The following is a 20,761-nucleotide window of genomic DNA, read 5'->3' as shown; positions in this document are numbered from 1 at the left end:
TTAGAAAGCCAGGAAATACACATCTGAAGAGCCGGAAATTGTCATAATGCAGAACCGCGGCACATTTGGCACAGTCTCAAGCTGGGTATGGAGGAATAAGATCTTAATGAAGGGATGTGCTCTATCAAATGCATTGAGCTTTCTCATATAGTTGCGCTGTTTATCAATTTCCACAGGATATGTTCTTCGAGTTAAAGTTTTGTGACAAGAAAACAAATTGCTGCACCCCAGTTTTTGGTTGGCGCCGATGATTTGTTTGCTGTAAAAATCTTTCGGAAATCTAATATTTTACGAGGGAGCCGTGTGACGGGCCTTTTGGCACTTTAGCTCCACCAGCATAGGACATCTTTCTTGTGTTTTAAAATGTTATTTATCTTTAACAACCCAAGACTCTGAGGAATTCAGTTAGATAGGTGTCCGTCTCATTACAGTATGGACATGCTGCTGAATTACTGGTGCACGTTAACCATGATAAAACAAGTGACCAATCAAAATCACTGGGCCAACACGCAGTGAGGCACAAAACTGTATGTAAAGAAAACGTTTTGCACGTACTGTAGCACTGAACAAAATCATTGCAACTGGACCAGCTTAAATTTCAGGTTGAGGGCTCCGCCTTTATCTGTGCAGCTGTGCGTGGTTAACTTGTTATGCTGTGATTGGTCAGGGCAGGTCATTTGTAGCATTTATAAAGCTTTGACAGGGCAGCAGTGGCTATTAAGAAGCTCGTTCAACATGATGGATGTTTGGCTTTCCTTAGGGTAAGTGAGTGGTTATATTTTCTGAGGGGTCTTAGTTGTTGCCAAGTTGCTGTAGTTAATATTTTTTCTATGTCGACAGGGCTTTGCTGCTTGTCATGCTGAGTGGCGATAGTTACAGCTACTCTGTGAAGAGAGGTAAAATTCAACAAGTCTCAGCATTTCTAATTCTAAATGTTAAAAGTCTGCTTTAAAGTTGTACTAATGACTTCTCTTGCTGTGCAGGTACGGATCCTGACGTCTCCTCCAGCAGTGGTTACTTTAAATCTCCTGCTGATTCTGATTGGGAAGTACCTTCTGCTGTGTTTGCGCCCGTGTCATCTGATTCTTGGGTTGTCCCAAATTCAGATCACCCTGAAAGTAGTGCTGCGAGTGGATCAGCAGGCAGCTCTCACAGCTCTGATGCTTATCCTGCGTCTGCATACTCGGGACACAGTAGTGACTCCCACGCAGACTCGACACAACCGAGTTTTCAGCTGGGCTTAAATCACGGTAACTAGTACAGACATGTAGAAATAAACTCTTAATACAAGCTTGCCATAATACTCAACATCCCTCCTTTAACTTTTGTGCTCAGACTTCAGCTGGGCAGTTATGCCTCCCAGCCCTCAATCTGACAAATTTCCACCTTTCTATGTGGGAGCACCAGACCCTCTTCCCCCTGTGTTCCAGAAAGGCGAACTGTCTCGTGTGGAGAGGGCCTTTGAGCATGGCAACTCAGAATCTGAAACTGAAATGCAAGGCTTTGAGTCTTATCCTGATGCTGAAGGTTTCAATGAGGACTTCAGTGACCCTCTGTCATCAGACCTTGATGGGTTTTGGTCTGAAAACCCTTTTTTGGGCTACATGTTGCTTACTGGCAAGTATCCCCCAGGCACAGTCACTCACTACAGCTCCAGTTTTGAGCAGGGGGGTGAGCAAACACATGATACGCACTACATTAAGGGCCAACCTGCTGGCTCGGATCCTGATGACCTTACGCAGCCAAGCCAGTCTGTGCAATAGTAGCTGGCTACACTAGCTTGTGAAGTGACTGGACGACACCAGGCCTCGCGGTGGAGGGTTCCCCCTCACAGCCAGGTTGATTTGAGCGGCCGTGCCTGTACATCTTAGCAGGCGGCTGCAGCCCTGAGGACACTCTGAAGGCCAACTTTAATGTTGCCCAATAAAGATCTGATTCACTAATACTGTGCTCTCTATGGGTTCTTTTTTTTTTTTTTCACCCTTTTTCAGTACACTCATCTAAATGAGTTGACATGGCAAAAGACATTACTTAAAATGACACTTAAGATTTCTAAATTTATGGTTTGTAGTCCACTCACAAATTTCAGCAGAAACATGTGAAGGCCATTGGGGATTCACATATCCAATAATGACGGAAGCTGTTTAATGGGGCAAATGCTAAAAGCATCTCGTCTAACCATTTTCTACAACACCCCTAGAATTAGATGCTCATAACACTTGAACCGATGGTTCAAAGCTTTTGAGCTTGAACAAGCAGATTTATTAGAATTGTGCATTATGTGCACTTAATGGTGCACTTCAGCCCACACCAGATTAGCTTATAAACTTCAATGCGACTGCATACAACTACCTAAAACCCAGCAGAAAGATGTATGCTGCTTATCAGTCTTCTGATGACTCGTATCCCATGCATTTGTAAACTCATCTAGGAGGCTGCTCGCAGTTCGCCGTGCTACGAATAAAGGACATTAATGAGCAAATCCTAATGTCATGAGCTACAGTTTAGACTGTGCTATTTCTCAAGCAAGGGCACATCAATACCCAGTCTTACAGTGATATTGCCTGACAGCATTAATGGACACCATTCTAATTCACATAACAAATCGGCTCGGAAAGACTCTCCATTGATCTTTAATTAGAGGCGGCTGTTAATCACCTTTATGACTCCTCGGTGGCACCGTAATAGTTTCTGCAGTGAAGCCACAGCAGTCTGTTCTAAGAACCGCATCAGTGGGGAGTGTTTACTGTGTTTATGTACAGCGCAGCACATTGCTAATGGATCTGCTTGGAAGATTTTGACTTTTTTTATCTTTGTGGTTCTTATTCACGAGAGAACGACAGAATTGCAGAGCCTTGATCCGAAGCTCTGCTGCTGTAACAATCTAAAATCCTCTTTCTGTAATGGTCTTGTTGGGCGTAGGGACAAACAATGACCCACAGGAGAGAAATGGCAATTACCTCTAGTAAGATGTCCACTTCACATACCTGTCACAACGCTGATGAACCCATCTTAAAAGGCCGGCAGAGAGGGACAAAAACAAGGGGATTTTCCCTTTGTGACCCTTCAGCTTTCAGTCTTTCTTTTTCATCTATTAAGACATAAAAGGGTGAGTCCCCAGACAGATCCATCCTTTATCCCTCCCTCACTCACTCATCGCTAACATGAACCCTGCCGTGTCCATATTCTATGGCTTATCAGTACCCACTGACATGACTGTAGCATGTATTTGCTGTATTGGTGTATTATTTTTCTGAGTGATGGTTTCATGAGTTAAATTGGGACCAGAGCCAGTTTGTCAGTGGGTCCAAACCAGCCCACTGAGTGGCTTTGCAGAGACGGTGGGTACAATGTTTTGACTTCATTGTATTTTACACCAGGAAATGCTGTGTTGTAAATCTTGAAGAATGGATCATGAACCCTATATTATCAGTTTCACAGCCTTCATATTGACAAGTCATATCCCCTGCCACACTGTGAACAATAAACTTATTGTTTAAATACTTACTTATTTTTAAGACATCTGAGGCTGTTCATCATCTGGTTAGTAAATCCATTAAATGTGTACATTTATACAATCCACTGTAGGATACCTCTTTTAACTGAATGGTCTATCCATACCTTCTCTTCCAATTATCCAATCCAGGATCGGACTGAAACCCATCCCAACTACCACGGGGCAAGAGGTGGGGTACACACTGGACAGGTGGCCAGTCTGTCACAGGGCTAACACAGAGAGACCGACAACCATTCACACCTAGAATCTCCAGGTAACGTAAACCCACTAAACGCCTGCATTGGACTGTGGAAGGGAGCCAGAGAACCCAAAGAGAATCCACACTGACACGGCAAGAACATGGAAACTCTACACAGGAAGTCTGCGCCCAGATGGTGGATTCAAAGCCAGGACCTTCTTGCTGTGACGCAACAGTCCTACCAACTGTGCCACCGTAAACGAAAACATAAGGAAGAATTTTAAGGTGCTTTATTTATAGGTTTTCATACACACATTACTGAGATCAAATTTGAGCACGTGTATGGTGACCCGAAAGGCACTGCAACTAAATGAAAACAAGAGCAAATAGAAAAATCCTGCAAAAGCACACAAAATGTAACACAAGATTTTTTTGGAGACAATAATGCAACGGACCAGCTGTGATCATTTGCATGTTTTTTCCAACATGTTTCTATTTCCTCTTGTTTTCTTAACTTGCAGTAAGTTTTGTTTTTTCTCTCTCGGGGCTGCCGTACATTTGTGGATTTTACACCCTGGTTACAAGTTGTAACACTCGTGTCTAGACGAATATCTGCAAAGCCATGTGTGCATCTGTGTAGAACCAAACACAGCCATGCCAGTCGCTTACACTGGACTTGTTGCATTTTACGTCTCTTACGCTGCTCAAACTCTTCCCCTGTAAATCAACAAATGTGCAGGTTGTGTGTGGAGGCAGTTTGTTGTAACCTATGGTTACATTTTAAGATTACCTGACCTCAGGGGGTCGAAGAGTTTTGGTGCCTAAATTTGAGCAAACTGTGAGTGAAAACCAAACAAATGGTCTCACAAGAGACTCAAACCACATTTCTCCTGGTTGAAAGTGGTGCGTGGAGGTTTCGCAGGCTCTGATGTCCACTTTGTCCTCTTAACTGGAAACACTCCTGTTGTTTCTGACAGACTCCGCAAGCAGCCAGTGTATTTATTTGGCTGGAATATTTGTTGTATCAGAGCATGAGCATTGCTTCAAAATATGCTCCATGAATTACAACCCCCCCCAAAAATTCACACTTTGTTACCATATGCTGTGATTGGGCATCTGGCATCCTGCTGTGTGCATTGATGTGAAGGTGAAATCTGGTTCGACTTAACCATTTGGCAAATGTGGGCCTAAACAAGCATGTATTTCAGTTGCGTGGCTGTAAAGACCAGATAAAGAGCTGAAGCCCTATGTGGAAATAATTTGCCCATAAAATTCATAGATAATACACGTGTGTTATTTTGTGTGTTTTATGGCTCCATCCTAAGATAATGCACGAGATAAAAGAGCCACGGTTTATTTAAAGGCGTTCACACATCAGTGTGATTTCTTTTGATGAGATTTACTCATTTATTGTTAAGTTTACTTATCTGTCTGACTTCACACAGTCAATTTGAAGTGTACAAAGACCAGGAAAAAAAGCCCCTTTATTCTCACCAGAGAATTTGAATACCTTTGTGGGATGAAAACCATATCATTAAGTGCACCGCAGAAATAGAAGAGGCATCGTATTCCATTACCATGTACATCTGCTTAACTCTTGACTTTTTTTCCCCCAGAATCCACAGGATGTGTACAGACCAGTGTTAAAATCTACCCTCAGCCATTGCAAACGGCCAAATTGCCTTGTGATTAACGCACAATAAAAGAATGTGATGGCTTAAAGAAGCTGCAGGAAAAGCTGCCCAGTGAAAGATGGGTGTATGGCGCACTCTGTAATTAAGCCAGTCTGCACTTGATGAAAGTAGATCACACTGGCGGGCCATGGCTTCACAGCCAGTTTGTTTTTACGACATAATTACAGTCCAAATCAAATGAGAAGATTTAATATTGCACCACAACGAGCATGTGTCCAATGTCAACAATGACACTGACCCCCCTGAGGCAAGGTGTGCATGTGTATGAGTGTGAGGGTGTGTGTGTGTGTGTGTTTGAGGGAGGGGGGGGGCAGGTCAGGCGTCAGGAAGCCGACAGCACAGAAGCTTCCCCACCACAGCAGCTATCTACCTGTGTAGGAGCCTACCTGGGAGGTCTGACACCAGTGGAATTACACTGACAGTGGGACAGAGGGGAGTAGAGAGGAGGAAGAGTTTATCTAAGAAATAGAAAGAAGGAAGAAGGAGAGGGGGAACTCGACGTATGAGGAAAAAAATGATTAAGAAGAGGTTAATCTAGCTGAAGGACAGGAAGGAGAGGAAACAGAAAACAAAGAGCCGAGAATGAAAGAAGCGATGTTATGAGCAAGTGATGAAGTGACTGAATGAAAAGAGAAAGAGAAGCAGCAGACTTTAATATGCAGACAGCGAGGGTGTGGCTGGAGCGTAAAGATAAATAAACGTTTTGCTTGACTGTGTCTCCATGGTGAGGTGTCGGCCAGTGGTTAGGAGGACTTATGCAGTCACGACCCACTAAGTTTGTATAAGCGCTTAAAAAACCCGAATCACTCGAGGACAAAAAGGGGGAAAAAATCACTGTTCAAGTGAAAAGAGCGTTTGTGAAAATAACGGAAACTCTAATGACTAATTGTCAAACAATAGATTTCAGGCTTACTGTAGCCGAGGAATCCTTTGAATATAGGTTGGAGCAATTATAGCATCTGAAAGTTGTCATTTCTGTTTTGAGGTGAGTGCTGTTATGATGCTTGACGACATGGTTATGCTGTAAACGACCAAAACCTCCCACTGAGCGGCTTTTGAGTTTTCTTCCCACTGTAAAAAAAAGTCTGCATTTCCTGTCCTCTAGTTAAACACTCAACACAACCACAAAGCCTTTGTTCCTCTGGGTCAGATTCTCCCAGAAGAGAGAATCGTCCCCAGCCACAGCTGTTGAATGACCACCATCGACCACACTGCTTTCTGTCTTCTGACCACCCTTCTAAATTGCTCTTCTCTCTATCCAGTCCTCCCTCCACCCTTCCCCTACTTCCATGCCTCTTTCCACCCCTTTTTCCTTCTTTTCCCAAGAGCAGCCAGCTGGGCTGGATTTACTCTGGTCGGCATGTCGCAGGGCGAAGCGCCGTCTGCTCTTTGGGCGGGCAGCGTCATTTGACTGGGTCCTGGTCAGGGCTGGCAGATTACTAACTGGATATCTACAGAGAGGCCAGTGGGGCCTGAGCCCTGTCATCCACTGGAAAGCGGGGTCTCTGCGGTGACCCCGTGGTTCTGTGGGGCCCAGGACACGAACCACAATCCCTGCTGACACCCTGTTCTCCGAGGACGCGGTTTTACTCCAAATCGTGATTTCCCATCAACTGCTCCGCGACAGACTGTCTGTGACTGCAGGCCTCTGCCCAGCGCTTTCTAGCGAAGAGGATACAACGCCACCTCACTAGCGGTGCTTGTGGCCACATTTCCCCCACGAAGCTGGGCACGCAGGAGGGGGCCTTCTTCTGCACGAGCTTAAAAGAGAGCTTTTTAAACTCGTGTGACATGTGTACTGTGAGCCGGTGTCAGAGAAGTGGCTGGGATGTCTTTGATTACATGGAGAGCAGCCCTTTTGAAAAAAGAGACAGTTCAATATGGGCACAAGGTTGCACCAAAATAAGCTGTATAATAAGATGTTTAGGGTTGTAACGTGATTTACAGTTTTGCAAGTGGAAACTCACAGCTTTGTATTCAAACTTGTCCATCTGAAAAGAAAATGTTTAGGAAAACCATAGAAAACGCGTCCGCCGTGTAGTTGGTGAGAAATAGTCTGAGCAAATATTAACTTTGATCAATCTATTTGTATTTTATTTCTGTCATTAAAAACATCTGCAGCCACAAACAATCGCACAGTCACACTGTTCCAATTGTTATGTCAATAGTTATGCCATTGCTAGGATAAGAGCTGTGGGAATGTGACATCTTCTCAACATGCACATTTCTGCTGACCAGAATCATCAACATGGTACCCAGATGTCAGCCTTCAGGCACAAACACACACACAGAGTCAGCAAAATCACAGTCAGATTTCTTCAAGCACCAAATCCATCATCTGAGTATTTGTAGCTTCTTATCTGGCAATCCAGAGAATATTTTACAGTAATAATCACATTTTACACACCGAATCGCTCGCAACTTTGGGACATTTTGTTTCGGCCTTTGCGCCGAGAGCTCCTCCTGATTCGACTTTCTCACACAAACCCACCCAGCGCGCGCCTCTTTTCCTTACGTTACTCCACCACCTCCGCCCTATTGTGGCGTTTCTCCTCTCCCTTCTCGAACTTTCTCTTTGAGCACGCGCGTCCTGCACACGCACTATTTCTGTTATGCTATCCAATGGCCTGGAGGCTCAAGTGAGGACAGACTTGACTGCTGTTGGCCTCATATCAAGAAATACCTGATGGGTCCCTGCACTCATGCCAAGACTCATTTATGAAGCGTGAGACCGTCAACAGCCATCTTCAGAAATAAAAACCTATGAGTCACATTCATAGCATTACTCTCAATAAGAACAAAGGAGTTCTACTAGCAGTTATCGCTGAGGTTCCATGTAAGGTGTTTTGTTTACCCGTGAGCTGGTGTGCTAGCGCGCTGTGAAATATGGTTTATCAGATTCTAATCAAGATTCTGTACTTACCATCCATCTGTGTCTTGTCTTGCCCCAGCCTTCGGCCAAATGTCTGCGAGGCAGCGAGATTTCTCACTGACAGCATGATAGGTATTTCTTGAATTTCAACCATAAAGATATCAACTTGGAGAGATCCAGCTGAGACTGCAGTTCAGTCAGCAGGACATTCAATTTCAATTCAATTCAATTTTATCGGTCGTGGCAGATGGTTGCCCCTCCCTGTGCATGGTTTCTTCCTGTCAAAAGGGAGTTTTTCTTTCCCACTGTTGCCAAGTGCTTGTTCATAGGGGGTCATCTGATAGTTGGGGTTTTCTCCCTATTATTGTTGGGTTTTCACTTTACAATCTACCCCACCTTGAGGTGACTGTTGTTGTGATTTGGTGCTATATAAATCTCGAGATTGAACATGACTGATTTAGTAGGAGATTTCTCTCTTCCACTGTAAGCACAGGAAATATAACTTAAAACTGGACAGCATCAGAGAAATGCTTAATTATGCACTTATAGTATCTCACAAAGAATTTGACAAATCCAGCAGCGCAGTAGTCCAGCTCGCCATGCACAGTGTCATAACCCTTTTGAATATGTTTTGTCTTCTGTTGTTGTGAGTCAGAATGGATTATCTGATCTGGCCTTCTTTTTTTGTCTTCTGTTCCAGCAGTTTCACTTCATACTTAAATATGATCATAAGACATGACTCCTTGCTTTAACAGTTTACCACATCAGTAATATCCGTAATCGGTGGCCAGAGTTTGGTGTGGTTTTTTTTTTTTTTTTTTTTTTGACAAAATGCAATAAAGCATATAAGGATAAGCAAAGATTCACTGAGGAGTAGGAATAATGTTTTGGCTCATCAGTCCATGCAGGGCCATAATGGTGGCTGGAGCCTATCACAGCTGCACACTCTGCACAGGTCCAATCAAGTCCAACCATTCATATACAAACAGCAACTTTAAAGACACAGATTAACCCATCGTGCATGTTTTTGGACCGTGGAATCAAACCTTTCTTTCTATAAACATTTAGATTAAAGGTAAGAGTAATTGGGTTTCTGTTTGGCTGGCGTGTGCTTTGTATAGTTTTCATTCATGTTGCAATCTGCAGATCAGCAGCACACTTGGAACCAACATCAGATTATGAGGTTATACTAAATTATGAGCAGCTGTTTCTGTTGGTTTGTACATAAGTGTATGCAGAAGTCAGTTTCTCGTGTGTGTCGGCCCAGCGAAATGATTTAAAAAATAACTTTTTCTTAATGCCTTACAGAGATGCCTGCCGCAGTTCCGAAAATGGATGACTATTCACATTTTAGACGTGCACTAAAATTAAAAGTCGCGCACAGTAGCTGTTCCACGGCCGCGTCCGAGTCAAAGGAAGAAGAAATAATCAGAGAGGAAAATTGTTTCAATCATAGAGCAATTGCAACATTTATTGAAGTGTTGGCTTTCTTGTATTGATTTTTCAACACATTACAAAAATACATATATGTTCAAAACAGCAGATGTGTACTGTTCTGAAATCACTTATTTTTTCACAAGGATGCACCCCCCTCCCCCCACCCTCGCCCCAAAAAAAGAGAACAAGGAAACTATTTTGTACAAAGAGTGTAAGTGAAAGTTGTGAAAAGTGAAATATGAAAATGTATTTAAAATTACATTTTAATGTGCTAGCACAAGACCTTCAACCAACCATGAGGATAAACACCAAAAAAAAGAAGAAGAAGAAGGAGTCCATGAATGTCTGATAAAATGATTCGATAAAAGTATTCCTGCACAAAACCACTGTATTCGTTTTTCTCAGTTTTGAAAATCATTTTATTTTACACCCGTGGAGCATAGCTTCACCAAAAAACAGCAAATTCATTAAAAAAAAAAGAAAAGTGAAAAAAAAATACTTAAAAAGATGAAGATACCAAAAGTCAATAATGGCACCACTGTTAGAAAAAAAATGATAACCTGGCATGATTCTGCAATATTACATTAAAAAATAAACCAAAAAATCTGTTCATAGAGTGAACAAGCAATCATACAGAAATATATTCATGTAGATAAAATCCCTCCACCAGGACAATCATACAAAAACTGCTATGGCATTCAAATCATTTGAGAAAACATTGGAGGAAAACAATAGTTTATTATCATTTTTAAACACTTACACAGAGTATTTCATTAATGGCATACTTCAACACTGTAAACATATTGTAAGACTGAATGTCCATGTGTGTGTGTGTGTGTTTGGGACACTGTGAGGGCTCCACTCTTCCAGTTGCACGACTCACTTTGGCCTAAGTCTGAAACTGGGCTTTCGGGGGAACGTGCGCGTTCTCGACAGAACCTTGATTCTTTTGCAGTCGTGCGTCAACACGTGTAAGCAAACTGAAAGTAGCTCTTCAGGCAGTCTCGCTTTTCAAGTCGATTTGATAAAATATGTCAAACTAGCAGGTAAGTTTGATAGTTGGGATTTTCTCCCTATTATTGTATAGCCTTGTATTAAGGCTGTCGAGCTCTTCATAAGCTTATGAAGAGCTCGACAGCTTGCTCCTTTTCGAAAATCATTAAAAGAAACAAAGAGCGCTTTGAATTCAAGGTACCGCGTAGTTCAGTTTCTTTAAAAAACTAAATGGCACAGATAAAATCTGAAAATAGGCCAAAATGGGAGGTCAAATCTTCAAGTGACAATGCTTTTGATGATTGAGATTTGCAGTAGTAAAATGAAAGATGTATTCTCAATCTCCTTTCATGTGGCTTTGCTGTCTCCCTCCCCTCTCACGCTCACTCTGTCTGACTCTGATGGTCTGTTATAAGATGTGGCGAGTAGATGTGCATTTGGTTACAGAAAAAAAAATACACTTTTCATATGCTCCCAATTTCATTTGAATGACTATTCTCCCTGGTCAAGGTCTTGCTCTCTCTCCCTCCATTTCTTTCTCTCGCATCTCCATTTCTCAGTTCCAATCTTTCATTTTATGCTCTGAGAATAGCCCCCTACTCAAGGTCGGCCGGCCATCCCTTAGTGCAGCTGTGCTCAAAATTATCATAACTCATTCAGCCTCTCTTTATATATATATATATATATATATTACAGATTCATTTCAGAATGAACGATGCAGAAAATAAAAACTCCAATCCCCAGAAGACACGAACTCGCACACTGTCTCAAAATCTGTTACTGACAGTTAAACCCGTATCACTTTGTGAGGCGAATGAACAGGCTTCCCTTTAAAAGCAGCGCTAATACACGAATCTGAGCTAGTGAACTGTGAAAAGACGCCGTCACAGAGAAGGGCTTAGAGCGCGCCGCCGAGAGGAGAACGCACGCCCAACACGGACTGATATGAATTTCATCTGAAACCATTTTGTGCGCCGTGAGGGGAACACAGGAAGTCGACCTGGGTCAGAGAGAGTCGCCGTGCCAGACATGAGTGGGAGATGGAGAACGATTTAGAGAGTGTTGAAGCAGGTTTGGATTAACAAATTACCTTTAAGTAAAGCACACATCAGGTGGGGTCGTGGGTACTCGGACAGTCTGATAAAGCAATAATGTATGGTAGTTACATTTAGCATATACTGTGGATGACGCAAGCAGCTGGTCTTCTGATTGTTTAGTCTCGGCCATATTTCATGGTCAGTCAGGGCTACTTTTACATATATAAAAAAAAAATATATATTTACAAACCATAAACAGGACTGTTCTCCTTCTCACATTAATCACAAGTAGTCTCAATTTATTCAACATATTAAATATGGTGGTTTTAACCTACACTGGGAATGTACTGAGCATCAGTTAAGGGTTTCTCCATCAAGTGCAACCTTTATTTATGTCCTTTGTGAAGCAAGGACAGCAATACAGTAACTGCATTTTCAAATTATTCACATGCCAATGTTGAAAAGGACAAAAAATAATAATAATTCCCTGAATAAATTAATAGGAACTCACCAGATCTCTAAGGTAATGCTGGATTTTTTTAAAAATCCGCCATATTGTTTTATTGTCAGGCTGACATTCAGTGCTTTGAGCCTGTACGAAGGGAATGGATTGTAGTCCGCTGCTGCAGTTAATATAGAAAACAATTATTTATTTATTTATCTTACTTTTAAAAGCTATCTGCTTCACACAAATTTATTCTCACTTGATAATAAGCTTCCTTACAGGAAAAAAGAATGAAAATTTGTATTAAGGGTGACTTCTTTTATCACATTTTTGTAAAGAAAATTCTATTTTTTTTAAGCACATTTCAAAACTAACTCCATATGAAATCCCACAAAGATGTACCTGCACATGCCAAATATCATTACAAAAATCCAATAAATACAGAAATTATTGCACAGTAGAAAGGCTCCATGGATTCCTAACTGATAAAATCCTCAGACGGTTTGCCAAGAAACACCTAGTTAGGCATTCTAGGCAAGTTCTCATTAAAGTTTCCCTTTGTTTATATTCTCAGGTGGCAGTTTCTGTGACGAGGAAAAGAAAGAAGAAAGAAAAAAGGATGAACATCAATCATCAATCAAAACATTTTCTAGAGAGATTATCCAGCCAAGCCCCATTGCAGAAAGTGGTTATAAGGATTTTGTGTGTGTGTGTGTGTGTGTGTGTGTGTGTGTGTGTGTGTGTGTGTGTGTGTGTGTGTGTGTGTGTGTGTGTGTGTTTGGGTACACTGTATGCTGTGTAACTAATGGTTGCTGGCTTAACTTCTGTCTGCTTGCTCCAATTTGACCTCGCTGGCCATCAAGTGTTCACCATGCCATTTCTTCATGTGTTTCTCCAGTGTGCTGTAGACACTGAAGGGCATGTGGCAGATGTCGCAACGGTATACCTCTTTTCCATATTGCCCGTGGGTCTTCATATGGCGCGTCAGCTTGGAGCTCTGGGCGCAGGCGTAGCTGCACAGGTCACACTTGTAGGGCCGTTCCCCCGTGTGGCTGCGTCGGTGCACCGTCAGGTTGCTGCAGTTCTTGAACACCTTGCCGCAGAACTCACAGGTGTCATTCCTCCTCTCTTTGGAGCTTGGAGGCCTGCCAGGTCCGGGTCCCCGCAGGAGGTGTGGGGTGCTGCTGCCACTGCGCCCTGAGGCACTCCCGCCTTCCATTAGCTCCCCAGGTGGGGTGGAGAAACGGAGGCTTCCCGTTTCTGAAGAGGAGTGCTCCGAGGAGGTGGCAAACGGCGACTGACGGGAGTCAGTGAATCCCAAGAAAGGTTCTCTGATGAAGTGGCGCGAAGCAGCGTAGCCAGCCAGCAGCTGAGAGTAGACGTTTTCCGGGGAAATGAGAGGTATGGTCGGGGGAATCTCCAGCTGTTCTTTCTCGATCTTGATCCTCTTGTTGTTGGAGGGGCTCGGGCTGGTGATGGGGGTGGGCCGCCTCTGGAACAGCCCGGGAAAGCACTCTGCTTCAGATACGCTGATTCTGCCATTCATCACAGGCCTCTGGTCCTCCTGCTCCTCTCGCTGTCTGTCAGGTTCCCTCTCATTTTCTCGTTCTCGTTCTCCTTCAACCCCCTCTCCGCCGTCGCCGTTAGGTTGTCTCTCCAAGCTTCTCTTGTTAGGGTTAAGTCTAAGGTGATTGTCCAGATGGTTGTAGGGGTGCATGATGCCCACCCCACCACTGTCGTTTACTCTATCCCCACTCGGGGGCTTCTCACTGGGAGACTGTCTTGAGCCATTTTCTCTGTTCTGGGTGAACTCTTGGGAGTCCTCGCTTAAGTTGGAATCTGGCCGACTGCCATTTTGCAGTTCTTCCTCCTCTTCCTCTTCCTCCTCCTCTTCTTCTTCCTCTTCTTCCTCCTCCTCCTCATTGTCCATCCCCATTCCTCTTGCATCTCCCTCCCTATTCTTCTCTTCACCCTCTCCCCCCTCCCCTCTATTTCCCTGTTCTGGTGAGCCGGTTATGGCCCCAGACTTGTTGTGCATATGTGTCTTCATGTGCCTTTTAAGCTTGCTGGCCTGAGAGCAGGCGTGATCACATAGATGACACTTGTACGGCCTCTCACCTGTGTGACTGCGTCTGTGGACGATCAGGTTGCTCTGGAACTTGAAAATCTTGCCACAGAACTCGCAGGATTTCGATTTCCCCGGGGCCTGGTTCTGACCCTGTGTGTCAGGAGGGCTTGAAGAGCCGTGTCCCCCCTGAGAGGTGGGTGGCTGAGGGGGATAGGTGAGAAACGGCGAGAGCTGGGATCCGGGCTGGAAAAGCGTGGGACTCAGGAGGCGATGCATGGGTGGCACACGGTTGGGTGAGAGAGGAGGCGTGGGTCCACCGTTGTTGGTTGTGTTGCCTGCCAGTTCCCTCAGCCGACGGGAGAAGTCCATGGGCGGGTGCTCCATGGGGGTCATTCGCATCACCCTCTCGAAGGCACTGGGGTGCTGTGACAGCAGCCCCATTTCCTCTGGGCCCAGCCGCTCACGAGGTGGTCTTGGGGGAGGCGGTGGGCTGACAAAGGGTGGTGTCGCGGGCAGCCGCGTCTCCATGTAACCCGGAGGATGGGGGTGATCCCTGAGCTGGGGTCCAGCCATGCGGAGGAGGTGGAATGGGTTGCTGGCATCACCAAGGAAAGTGGGGAGAGGGGAACGGGGCAAGGCGTCAGCTCCTGGGGGTGGAGGAAGAGCCATGCGGGGAGTGAGGGAGCAGTTGACTGGGTGGTTGTCCAGGTAAATGCGGATGCCATGGGTGTGCTGGGCGTGCTGAAGCAGAAACCAGGCACTGGTGAAGGTCTGCTTACACGTAGTACAGATGTAGCTGGATGGCTCATCTTTTTCTGTGGACCAAGAGAGGAAAAAAATCACCATCAGTGATGAAACAAGAAACTCAAAAATCATTTTTTTCCTTCGACAACTAAACCAACCCATAATATTTTATTAAACACAAGCAAATGAACTGCACATTGTTTTTCGGTGTGTGAGTGTGAGTGTCTTCTGTGGGCTTTTGTGTTGTCTCTGTGTGTGTAGTGTATGAAATACATGTGCAGTCAGGGCATGTGTCTACAGGCTAGTGTAGGTGGCAGGTATTGCCCTTAGGCCATAGCATATTATGCTAATTCTAATGTCAGCTTGGCTTTAATATACAGATCCATCTCGTCTACTTTGTCATTTCCATATGAAGAAAGGGTAGGCAGCAGTGGAAAAGGGGGAAGAAGGGAGGTGGGGGCGGCAGCTGGGGAAGGGAGGTGAGATGTGGAACTAGAGAAAGAAAGCCACTCAAAAGGAAGGAAGGAAGAGCGAGACGACGTGTAAACAGCAAGAGCCGACACTGTATCCACATTAAATAAAGCTCTACGTCACGGATGTAATAACAGCAGTAAAGTGATCTGTTGTGACTCCGCATGCAAACACACGCACAGAGCTATATGCCACACACTGACAAATTGGCCCTTTAAATGTTGAGACTTAATAATGCCAAATGAATCTATCAGTCACTGTGGCGTGGCCCTGTCAGCCTGCTTGTGACTCATAAAAAGGGCCTTCGTAGAGATTCATCTAATTCAACACAGGCTCGTGCTGGAGAGGCATTTCCACATTTCTCGTGTTTGCTCACAAACCATCTGCATCTACTTTATCATCAGTGGCTACCGCGAGCGGAGTCGAGTTGGTACGGTGGTCCCAAAGTTTGAAGCCCGCCAGGGACAAAACAAAGACGGGGAAGTTAGTAGCGCTCAAAGTTTTGTGTGATCAAGAAAGCAGTCCTGAACCATTGGCTGACGAATATAAAACACACATTTCCCCTTTTTCCCATTTCCTTTTTCACTCATCGTCTCCCTTCTCTCTACACCTCTGTACACACTCGCACAGATTCACACATACACTCGCGCTGTGGAGAACAGATGAGCGAAAGCTGATGTTGGATCAGTGTCTAGTACAGGAAGCTGATTTGGCGGTGTGATTGGTTTGGCTTTCCCCAGGGGAGAGAGGGTCAGAAAGAGTTAATGAGGGGCTCATTTACTGATTCTGTCTGTTTTTCTCTGCTATTAGTGGTGCTCTGGTGTAGCCATCGCTCTCGCTATTTGTGTGGGGTGGGACATGACCTGACTCCCGCTACTTAATGCGTATGCTCGAGCGTGTGTTTGTGAACGTGTGTGCGGACATGTATGTGGATGTATTTTTTTTGCGTACGCCTGTGTGTATGTGTGGGGCGAGTGGCGGGCTGCCTGCCTGTGTTTAGTTTGGCTAAGCTTCACACGGCCGCTTGGCAGCAGAGAGCTGGACAGCTTAACAGCTTGGACGGGGAGAAGAGAGCGAGAGAGGGAAGGGGAAAGGAGGAGGAGGAGGAGAGGGGGTAAGAAGAGAGGTGGAGGGACTTTAAGGGCCAGACGTGCTTGGCTAAACACGCGTGCACGTACGCATACACACAGACAGCACACATACGCACACACGGGGGCTGCTTACATGTCCCCAGGGAGCAAGTTAGGTGTATAGACTGAATAATCTCATCAATGCACAAGGATCAATATTAGATGAAAATGTGAGTTTAAGAGAAGGACTGGTGATTTCTTTTTTTCCAGTTTTGTCTACATTTTTGTCAGCGCACAAGGCCTCATCAGTACAAATTATCCAATCAAACAACACCAGTCCCACAACCTTCCAGCCCCCCACCGTTACAACAACACATTTGCATCTTGTCATATCTTACACAGCCGTGCCATATGCTGTTAAAGGAAGCGTGGCAGCTAATAGAGTGGCAGCTGATGGCTGCTGCCTAATGACGGCCAAAGACAAATTTCATCAACTTCCCAAACAAGCAAGCAAGGAAGGAAGCAAGCCGGGTGGGGGAGGGGGGAAACCGAGACAGGGGAAAAGAATAGAAAGCAAGTGCTGTGCTGCCAATTTTGGTATCAAGTAAATACGGCACCGGTGTTGTCGATATCGATACCAATACTGTTACTTTTAACCCATAAAGCCAGCTTATGTAATGGAGATCAGTGTGTCATGACTTATGAGATGAATCAATGATTTGCGAGTTCTGAACTCATTTTAACGACCGCTAAATCAATGTGATTTTTACTTTAATAATAATTAATTAACACAACAAAACACAGCTTTTCATATATTTTGAAACTGCGTTTTTTTGGGAGCCTGTCTCTAAAGGACTGTGGCTAAACATGTCATAAACTATAAATAAAATAAACTTGAAAGACAGCAAAAAGAAAAATCAGACATTTTTGTAGTGTATGAGGTGAATAACACAATCTAACACAATTCAGTGAACTCACAGGATAGAAACAAAGTATCAATCCTATCATTCTAGTATCAATCTGATACCAATGCCAGTGTTGGTACATCTAGGAATCACCAAAGGGACGAGAGCGGTAAAACAAAGCCTGCAGCCTCCCTTATGAGTAACATCACAGGGCACTACCTTCTTGTTGCTCGCCGACTACGAGCCATGACACACACAGCTGCACAAATAAGTTATGTTACAGACATCCTCTCTCCATTCTTTCCTCTTATATAAAGACTTCCACACATGCTGAGAGAGCGTCGCTCGACAGTGCTCCGGCCAATAAAAGCCTTCATTAAAGAATCACGGTGGGCCGTGTCATGCTTCAGTTTGTGGTAATTACAGTCGTCTGCCTGACACACAGGCAGGGACCCCTCCACCGCTGACCGCCAAGGTCAACTACCAGTTAGAATAGTTACATTCTGCTCTCTACGCGATCGCTGATGCTGGACCTAATCGCCCAATTTACTCCAGCACGCCATGCGCGCACAGACACACGCAGCCTTTACACACACACACACATTCAGCGTGTGTGTGAATGAGACTGAGAAGAGAGGTTAAATGAAATGGAGTCACAGCAGGATTCGGTAATGTGGTACAGTGCATTTTGCTGTTTTTTTCTTCTTCATTTTGCTAGCAATAGTGTGGTTTGTAAATGTTCTAGTGTAATGGGATTCACCTCGAAAAGACTCCCAGCCCAGGTGTTCACTCCAGCAGACTTTTCCCATGAAAGAGAGGAACACAATACAGAACTGAGACCAGCTTAGGAGGGCAACTCTTTGTCCTGTGCAACAAAACAAGGGCTAAGGGCCAGGAGGCCTGGAGGAAGTTATTAAAACATTGGCACATGCGTGGAGCTGAGGTGGGCCAGTAATAATGCTCTCCTTCTCTCCTGGGTTGTTTTTTTTTTTTTTACTAAACCACCAGGCCAATTAACCCAGACTTCGGGGACTAAGATCTGAGCTTTACATCAGATTTTATTCTTTCCAGATTGCCTTTTATAGCCATTATTTTGCCTTAAAAAGTACAAACAAAATGCCAGTGAAGGAAGGGGAGCCATGACATTGACTGCTTGCATATGGCCAGTGTAGTTGGCTGGTAAGGGTTGACGTAGACACCAGGTGTATGGCGGAGACATATGGAGTTGTGTTTAATTCACATATTCCATCTCTCCAGCTTGTCTGATTTATATTTCAAAGCATGGGCTTCCTCCATTTACATTACACTTACATTATGAGGCCTTTATCGGGTGTGCTAATCCACACGGACTTATAATAAGACCACAGAAGGATAACAGAATTCCACAGGCTCAGCCTTCAACGAGAGGGGCAAACAGGAGCCTCTCTGCTGAGTGAGAACAGCGAGTGGATGCTAATGAATCCTCGCTGATGCCAAATTAACTCTCAGAAAGCTCAGGGAAATACAATCATAACTGAAAATAAGTAGCGATGAATTCCAGACCGTCAACTTCTGGACAGCACCAAACCAAACAGCATGAATGAAAAGTGTAGAACAAAGTTGTTTTAATGTAAAACAACCCAAAAAAGAATAACCCAGTGCAGGTTTTTGGTTGTTAACAAGAAAACAACTGGGGTAGAGAGGATGTGCTATACTCGACGTCTCACACACACACACACACACACCCACACACTGCAGCATTCCTGGGGTTCACGTTCGCTGTACTGCTCCAACATTCCATCAAGGGCGACAGAACGCCACAGCGACAGATTTGCATACAGAACAAAGCCGCCCGCCGGCTAGGCCACTGGGACACAAACCTGCGCCCCTGCAGCCCCTCCTCTCCTCTCCACCTCTGTGCACGCACTCACACTGCCTCTGATGCCCGTGCACACGCCTGCACAAGCCCTGGGAGTACGCATGTGTGCACCTGTCAGGGGTTAGCTGACACCTCTGCTGCTGGCAAAGCAGCTTCTCATTAGCATGGCTGTGATCTAGGGGTCCCCAGGGGTCCCAGCCTCCTCACCTCACCCCTTGCCCCCCCACAAACCTCTGCTCCTCTCCTCCTCCTCTTCCTCCTCCTCCTCACTTCTCCCAACTATCCCTCTCGCTCGTCGTCCTCCTCCTCCTTCTTCTGTGCTGCACTCCCTTTCTGCTCTTGATGGCTTGTTTGTCATGAAGCAGACTAATCAGGAGACACAGGGCCACGCAGATCAACTGTGGAAGCCTGTGTGTGTGTGTGTGTGTGTGTCTGCTTCACAGGAGATAGGGAGTTTGGACGGTAAACTACAGTACAGCCCCCGCTGACAGTCACACATAGGTGGGTAAAGAAAGAGGGAGATGGAAAGAAAGAAATAAGTGGAGAGACTGTGGAGGGTGGCAGTAGTAGGCAGGGGGTAAGGCTCTCACACAGTGTGGCTGGCTCCATGCTAACTCAAACCAGCTTTAGCCTGCTAACCATATACATCTGTGTGTGTGTGTATGTGTCTGCAGCCAATATGACCAGCTGAAATGCCTGACAGCCTCAGATGGGATTTTAAAGAAACAGCACTCTTTTTAAATTGTGGCAAACTCAGAGCCACACACAAAATATATATAAATATTTATTATGATGTGTTTTACTATGGCCTCCTTTCTTTTTTTAATCTCTTCACTTGTCTGCGTGTTTTCTCTCTTTTCCCTGTCTTTCTTTTTCTCTCACGCACACACTAAGCACCTGTACATGCTATCTGGGTACTCCACCCTGACCCTCATGCCTTTTGCTATGTGGGTCAAATGAACAATATAAGGGATCGGGTATCTCCAACAACTTGATCACAGACACGCACACACACACACTGACTAGGTCCAGCTGCACAGCAATGCATGAGTGGAGGAGGCTCTCATGTAGCACGACTGAGGGAGAATGTTACCGCCATGAGGCAAGCTATCCCAGCCAGGGCACGGAGGACACGCTGTGAAAAATAACTGGCAAGACCTCTCCGTCAGTAAAGAGCTATGACTTTGGCTCAGGTTCTAGGACAAAGAGGGAGAAAGAGGGAACGATATAAAGTAAAAGGGGAGAATAAAAAGAAAAAGGGAGCTCCATAAAGTGCATTAGCTAAGCCCTCTGTGCCATTTCTCTAAGCCTGACTCATCGCTATCAGCTCCTAACTGGTCCCAGCGCCTGTGTGTGTGTGTGTGTGTGCGTGTGTGTGTTTTGGGGGTCTTTGAACACACTTGTGGGGTCTGCTGTCTATCACGTGATGATGACAAATGGATGACACTCAGTCGTGCTTGTGGTTGAAAGAA

At 44.9% G+C, this 20,761-nt stretch overlaps 2 protein-coding genes across 4 annotated transcripts in view; one reads left to right on the top strand and one right to left on the bottom strand.

Annotated features, from left to right (window-relative positions):
• The first annotated feature begins 735 nt into the window (after positions 1-735).
• LOC146651806 (uncharacterized) lies at positions 736-1,763 on the top strand. The gene is made up of 4 exons (XM_085382637.1): positions 736-761; positions 841-896; positions 984-1,250; positions 1,336-1,763. The coding sequence occupies exons 1-4, from the start codon at positions 736-738 to the stop codon at positions 1,761-1,763; spliced, it is 777 nt and encodes a 258-aa protein (XP_085238763.1).
• An 8,107-nt stretch (positions 1,764-9,870) lies between these two features.
• Positions 9,871-20,761, bottom strand: part of bcl11bb (BCL11 transcription factor B b) — a 36,922-nt gene continuing 26,031 nt past the window's right edge. For 2 of the 3 annotated variants that reach the window (XM_085382556.1, XM_085382557.1), the window contains exon 3: positions 9,871-15,056. In XM_085382556.1, the coding sequence (XP_085238682.1) occupies positions 12,991-15,056 (2,066 nt within the window). In that variant the 3' untranslated portion in view covers positions 9,871-12,990. The remainder of the gene's footprint in view (positions 15,057-20,761) is intronic. The other variant, XM_085382558.1, reaches the window with a different exon arrangement.

The sequence above is a fragment of the Rhamphochromis longiceps genome, linkage group LG15, assembly GCF_057381845.1.
Source record: "Rhamphochromis longiceps isolate RC_006_pf linkage group LG15, R_longiceps_female_GT1.1, whole genome shotgun sequence".
NCBI lineage: Eukaryota > Metazoa > Chordata > Actinopteri > Cichliformes > Cichlidae > Rhamphochromis > Rhamphochromis longiceps.
Note: the sequence above shows the minus strand (reverse complement) of the source record. Positions and strands in the feature narration are given on the sequence as shown.

Excerpts from the sequence above, each read along its gene's own strand:
- LOC146651806 (XM_085382637.1), top strand. The coding sequence starts at position 736 with ATGATGGATGTTTGGCTTTCCTTAGG. Across the intron at positions 897-983 it reads CAGCTACTCTGTGAAGAGAG|GTACGGATCCTGACGTCTCC; the intron begins GTAAAATTCAAC and ends CTTGCTGTGCAG. Across the intron at positions 1,251-1,335 it reads TCAGCTGGGCTTAAATCACG|ACTTCAGCTGGGCAGTTATG; the intron begins GTAACTAGTACA and ends TTTTGTGCTCAG.